General features: G+C 38.3%; 1 protein-coding gene across 1 annotated transcript; it reads left to right on the plus strand.

Annotated features, from left to right (window-relative positions):
* The first annotated feature begins 2,806 nt into the window (after window positions 1-2,806).
* Window positions 2,807-6,908, plus strand: LOC136853447 (uncharacterized). Its single transcript, XM_067129038.1, has 4 exons — window positions 2,807-3,090; window positions 4,007-4,369; window positions 4,722-4,896; window positions 5,108-6,908. The coding sequence occupies exons 2-4, from the start codon at window positions 4,017-4,019 to the stop codon at window positions 6,464-6,466; spliced, it is 1,887 nt and encodes a 628-aa protein (XP_066985139.1). The 5' UTR covers window positions 2,807-3,090; window positions 4,007-4,016; the 3' UTR covers window positions 6,467-6,908.
* The last annotated feature ends 374 nt before the right edge of the window (window positions 6,909-7,282 follow it).

The following is a 7,282-nucleotide window of genomic DNA, read 5'->3' on the forward strand; positions in this document are numbered from 1 at the left end:
GTGTGTGTGTGTGTGTGTGTGTGTGTGTGTGTGTTTCACTGCCCAAACAAAAGTCACAGCATTGATATCACTGAGCTGATGACCTTTGATTTAAAACTGGTCATTAAGATTCAAAAGGACTTTGAATGTTAATGGCTAAGTATTGTGTAATCGTTACAGATTAAAGAACATTGTTATTAAATATAAGGTAAAAATGTCGTATGATGAACATTTGCAAAATGAACATAAAAAAAGAGAGGGCAAATTTAAGATACGCTTAATTAAAGTGATGTACTAAAAACAATATGAGGACCGTTGTCACAGGATATTTCATGTAATATTGTAATACTGTAATTGGAGACTATGTATATTGTACACGAGCATTTTTAAATAAAAGATAAAACAATGTTTCTCTTAAAGCTTTGATATAAATTAGAAGAGAATTAAATAGTTTTTTTTACTTGTCATAAGATCGACCAAAAGTAGTTATTATTATTATTATTATTATTATTATTATTATTATTATTATTATTATTATTATTATTATTATCTCAATGCTACGTGGAACCAGCTAAACTAAAATGACACCACTTTCTGTTCAATGAGGCCTGAACAAATACACAGCTAAAAAAAATATTTCTGTTATGACTCAAGATGATCACTGAAAGTGACTAAAACTTCCTCTGCATACGTAAAATAATTTCCAAACTACGTGGAAAAATCGTTGTTATGTAATGCAGTATTATAATGTTCACGTATAATTATTAACATTAAAAATGTTAAGTTAGTAAGTTTTTGTGACAGCCTATCATGCGCTCACCAGTAATGACATACCGTCTCAAGTTGCAGATGAATTCGAGACTTACGGATACCATGGCGTAAGAATTAAAATCCACCTGTTATTTCGAACAGGTGCTGGAACGAGACCATTTCCTTCCGAGTGCCATCGATTCACAGACATGTGCGAAGATTCTGGCCTTTGAGCAACTGGCAAATAAAGGCGAGAGTAGTCTGCGAGGCAACTCACGAACACAGGAAGTTCGCGACCTCTCAATGCTCACCCGTATGGCTTGCTAACATGAAGGCGTCCATGGAATGACAATTTATATACAAGTCCGGTTGGGTCTGGTTTCCTTGAGTAGAAAAGGAATGTATGTGCTTGGGGGATGTGGTAGAGTGGAGGGGCGGGGTAGGGGAAGGTGAAAGCAATCTTCATAAGGCGAATACACTGTAGAAGGCTGAAGATTAACGTTCACGGAGCAAATCTTTAAAATTCATCGTTGGTTATTTAAATGCCTTTCATCAACGTTGACAATACGACACAGTTTCCTTATTAATGTAGCCTAGGTATGTGAATTGCTATTTACATCCACAAAATAAATGAAAAAAACTATTACAACTGACTGACGACCAGTAATATAGACCTATTGATAACCATTATTGGGTACGTATGAACTCCATCAAACTAACAACCATAACTTGATAAAAGACAAAAGAAGCAAAGGCATACACACACACACACACACACACACACACACACAAAAGGAGCCGTTCTGATTTCAGGAGGCAAAACGACTATACGGGCCACAAGGGCCAACAATCGCCCATACATTGCCTCAGGTCAGGGAAAGATCCGATTTCGACCGAACACACCAACCCTAACCTACCTCAGGATCCCATAGACCGGGACCCCAATTACTTTTGCATGGGGTTGCTCAAGACCATTAAGGTTGCTTACCTGGGCTGCATTCGCGATTGTTTTATTTACTGCTGGGTTTTACTCTAATGAGATCTTTAATTTTCACAGCTATTTATTTTTAAGATTTTAATGACTTTCATGGTCTTTTCCCCCACCCCTCAAACCCCCTTTCATAACACACGTGCTCGTATACCAAGTGGTTTTGCTCTCTGCTGCACTGTACACACATACCAAGATGCTCACACACACACACACACACACACACACACACACACACACACACACACACATATATATATATATATATATATATATATATATATATATATATATATATATATATATATATATGCAGTGTTTCATCCCCATGCAAAGTAAATTATAATTAACAATCACTTTCAATCCAGTAATTACTGACTTAATAATTCCCTTGTAATAATCTTAAACTCTATAGCAGAATTCATATGGCCTGCTATACTATTTCTCTCCACGTGGAATACACAAAACATTCCCGTAACCATCTAAACATAGATATCAACAATGGCTAGATGTTGGTTTGAAGGCTCTGGGGCTATGAAGCGAATTGGCTTTCTTGTGTAGCAATCGAGGCCTGAGTAGCACGGCGCGTGGCGGCGTTGCCAGTGTTTCTACAAGTGCTACGCACGTTTCAAAGCCATACTTTCATTTGCAGTACAAAATCGACGGCATTTATAAAAATAAAACAAGTAACGATATGGATTTGTCGATGTCAAATGAAAACTTAGTAAAGTAAAAGAAAACCAATCTCTTCTATTACAATGTGGCACCAGATGTCTTCCTTTGAGAGCCTCATGCCTTGTGCCACACGGGTTGAGCCCCGTCTGCCCCGCGCCGCCTAAGCCACGAGCCGTGACCCTCCTCACTAGCAACCCTACCAGACGTAAGAAATAAATTTACGTTGCCTGTTTTAACACTGTAAGTAATAGAATAAACAATGAATTACAATATTAATTCAAACTATACAGATTTATGTTTCTGGCAGTTGTAATACTTTAGCGAATGAGTGCATAGAATCAAGAATACAAGCCATCATACGATATGTTGCACGTCTCCGGCAACGGAGAGGAGACTGGGGTCGGTCTAAGCCCTTCAATGATTAAACCTTCTGCGCCTGTGTAAAGTTAAGCATATATGGACCTTCACACAGCTCGAATGGCATAGTTCGCAAACGGACAACGTTAAGTCCACATCTCTGTGCGCCACAAAATACTCATAGGTGGAACACTGTATTCTTAGTGGAAATACGTGAATCATAACTTGGATTCTACTACTTGGATTTTCTTGTGAGGATATGAAACTGTGAATCAATTCCGGAACTGATCTTTGGATATTACCCCTTGGACTATTACACCATCGACAGTGATTTGTACTTGGTGAGTGTCATGTGATTGTTGACTTCGCGATTGCATATGGCATTTAGTCAAACTTCCAGTGTTTAGAAGTTTGTTTTTATTTTGGTGATTCTCAAGCCCTCTGTTTCTTTTGGCGATTCATTGTAGGCTGCAAAACTTTTCCTCCATTTTCATAGTATTATTAAACTTATTTAAAATATTTTTCCGTGACTGATAACTATCGGTTAGTTGGTTGTGATTTTTATCATGTTTGAAACTTGAGTCGCCAAAGGGAATGATCTTCACGAGGTTTAAACAACGCCCAAGCTGAACTCGCGGGCAAATTTTGTTGTGAGAGTTATAATGTAATTGATGTGTTTTATACTCTTCTGATGCAATTTATTGGTATTAGCCAGTGTGCTGATCAACCTGTTGAAACTTAGCGTAGGAGACTTTCTAAAACTTTAGTATTGTTTAAGAGACAAGTAAGTTTCCTGTTTCCTGGTGACAAGAATTACACAAAATGAGAAATATACTATGTGTTATTCAAGTTGGTCTAATTTGCCATTTGCAATTTTATTCGCGACTTAAATTTCCACCTAGTTTTAAGTAAGTTAATGTTAAGTAAGTTAATGGCTAGTGTATTTTGAAATGTGAAGGCTAAGTATTGAATATATATATATATATATATATATATATATATATATATATATATATATATATATATATATATATATATATTATATATATATATAATATATAATATATATATATATATATATATATATATATATATATATATATATATATATATATATATATATATATATATATATATATATAGAGAGAGAGAGAGAGAGAGAGAGAGAGAGAGAGAGAGAGAGAGAGAGAGAGAGAGGTACTTTACATTTATTTAACATTAAAAGCACCCTTTAAATAATTAAAATATCTCTTCCAGAATCCGAACGATGGCGATGATGCAAGGATACCCAATGGCTTCTCAACCAATGGGTATGGAAATAGAAAGTTCCTACCCTAGAGCACCCCCAATGGGCCCTCAGGTACCCCAAATGCATCACCAACCCCAGATGGTACAGCATCAAATGGGACATTACCCTGGGGCACCCCAGCCCATGATGCACCCACAGTCACTCCCAGAGACACCTGTCATGAACAACATTGCAGAAGAAGAGGACGACCAGGAACCCAGTCAAATGTCTGGAGAACCTCCCTATCAGTGCAAGATCTGCGGGAAGGGATTTGCTATTCCTGCTCGCCTGCAGAGGCACCACCGAGTACATACCGGAGAAAAACCATTCAAGTAAGTATTCGTTTTGGAAGTAACCATTAGTTTGTGATAATATATATATATATATATATATATATATATATATATATATATATATATATATATATATATATATATATATATATATATATATATATATATAGAAACGACAATTAGTCTGATATATTTTGAAAATGGCAGTTTAGCCTTTCACAAGACATATAAAGGATGATGTGACCAATTAAGAGTTATATTAAAAATAATTTTCCTTCTTCCAATTAGTCTGATATATTTTGAAAATGGCAGTTTAGCCTTTCACAAGACATATAAAGGATGATGTGACCAATTAAGAGTTATATTAAAAATAATTTTCCTTCTTCTGCAGATGTGAGTTCTGTGAGAAAACCTTCAGTGTCAAGGAAAACCTGAACGTTCACCGGCGTATTCATACAAAGGAAAGGCCCTACAAATGCAACATTTGTGGAAGGGCATTTGAACATTCAGGCAAACTCCACCGCCATATGAGGACTCATACTGGAGAACGACCCCACAAGTGTGAGGTGAGCACCAGATGAAGTATTTACAACTTTTTTTATACCATTTTGCAGTAATACATATATTTTGATACATCAAAATGAACTGTACTAATCTATTCATGTTAACCTCCACACAAAATCTTACTTTAATTGATATGTTTATAGCTAAATGAAATCGACTACACAATTAAACAAGTTATTTGACCAAGCCTTTCTTTCTTTTTTCTCTCTGTAGGTCTGCGGCAAAACATTTGTTCAGTCTGGCCAGCTTGTAATTCACATGCGTGCTCACACTGGCGAAAAACCTTATTCATGCGAGTACTGCCAGAAAGGTTTCACATGCTCCAAACAACTCAAAGTTCACATCAGAACCCACACAGGAGAAAAACCTTATGAATGTGACGTTTGTGGAAAGACCTTCGGCTACAACCATGTATTGAAAATGCATAAGATGTCTCATCTTGGAGAAAAACTCTACAAGTGCACACTGTGTGAAGAGTTCTTCAACTCCCGCAAAGCCCTGGACCGCCACATTCGTGATCACAGCCAGTCAGAACGTCCAGCTCGCAAGCAGAAGCAGTCCGCCAAAGCTAAGCAGGTAACACCATCTCCACCAGCTGAAATGGTTCTTGACAGCAACTCCCCAGCCAGCAGTTCCTCTCCTACCTCTTCCTTGGAAAGTGACCCAATGGAGCATCCACTGCCGTTTCGTGACTTTCGAGAGAACACTGATGGACACAGCAACAGCTCCCATAGAGACAGCCCAGAGAACTACAGTAGCAGCAGCAGCTGCTCAGGAACAGACAACTATGGCTCTCGATCTCCTGGATACGTCAGTGATGACAGTGGTCGAGGCGTTAGTCCCGTCAGTGACACTCTCTCCCCACCTCGATCTCCAGACACTGCTGGATCTCCTTTAACACCTCCCCACATAATGGAAGGGCCATCTTTGGCTCCAGGTCCCAACCACATGGAAAGCTATAATATGCTTCTCCGTCGCATATACCCTGGTATTGCTGTCCCCAAACCAGAGTCAACTCCAGCAGGACATGCACCAAATTACCCCAGCTACAACTCTTCTGTGGAACCCCAGTCTTACAGCAAGCCAAAGTATGCTATCTTCACCACAGAAACCGGGGAAAAACTGACCTGCCCATATGATTTACTACTATGTCTGCAGGAGAAGAAAGAACAAGGTTTGCTTAAAGAAAGAACACTGTCCATAGATCAGGAAACCCTCCGACGGCAACAGATGCAGATTGAAGAACACTTCATTAGGGAGGAAAATCGCCGAAGGAGAGAACAGTCATTCATTGAGTCTGTTCAAAGGGTTCTAGGTGCTCTTCTAGGGTCAGAGCGTCTTGAAAGGATGGGTTACCCACAGTCTTCCGTAGACGAGGTCCTTATGAGGACTCTAACATTGATGGGGTCTCAGCCTTGTAAAGAACCATCCCTGAGCCCAATGGACAGAGTCAAGGTCAACCTCCGGTTGCTCCTCGAGTGTTCAGTACCTGATCAAGATATGTGGAACAAATTTGGCTGGAGGGGAAAGCCAATTGAAGACATCGTTGGGGAATTCCTAAACTTCTGTTGAATCTTTGTGCTAACAAGCTTGTAGCCCTTTTCTGAAGGGGGTTTATGTCCTAGGCCTAGCAGAGAGGCGTTTAGGAGGCCCTGGAGAACTCGCTCATGTGTTCATTATTTAATTGCCTCCTTATGTGTATATGTAGTGAAAAGTTGGGAGTTTCATCGTAGTTAAGGGGGTAGAGGAGATAATTAGCTGATCTCGGGGCTTCCCACAGCCCGTCCAATTGCTCAGTATTCTAATTGTTGACTGTTCTAAGTTTTCACTTCTAGTCATTTTCATGTGTGCGCGTCTAACTCACATCTTCAAACATTCCATTTTGTCACTGTTTTTATTTAATGCACAATTGTTCATATAATTGTGTTGAAAGATTATATAAATATAGATATATATATATAAATAAATATTTTTGGATGTAGTTTAATAAAAGACAATGACTTAAATGATAAAACTTCGTTTCTGTTATCCCAAGTGTCCTGTGTGTAACTATTGATGGTAATGGAGACCAATCTGAATAACTGTTACTAAGATGCAGCAACTCTTACATCTGTTACTAAGTGACAAAGTATTTTACAATGCACTATCAAAGGCTGCAACTTGCTCTCAGCACTTAACGTTTAAATTCCCCTCATGCATGGGTGGACTTGTTTAGCAATGTGCATACAAGGGAAATTATTTTCCTGATGACTTTTCATGGAAGTAAAAAGGAAATCATCAAGATTCGATGAAACCTGTCATTCAGATTTTACTATTAATATTGTTAGTCAGAATACGAACCCTGTTTATATGGAACAAGCTCACAAGGGCCATTGACTTGAAATTAAA

The sequence above is a fragment of the Macrobrachium rosenbergii genome, chromosome 27, assembly GCF_040412425.1.
Source record: "Macrobrachium rosenbergii isolate ZJJX-2024 chromosome 27, ASM4041242v1, whole genome shotgun sequence".
In the NCBI taxonomy this organism is placed as follows: Eukaryota; Metazoa; Arthropoda; class Malacostraca; order Decapoda; family Palaemonidae; genus Macrobrachium; species Macrobrachium rosenbergii.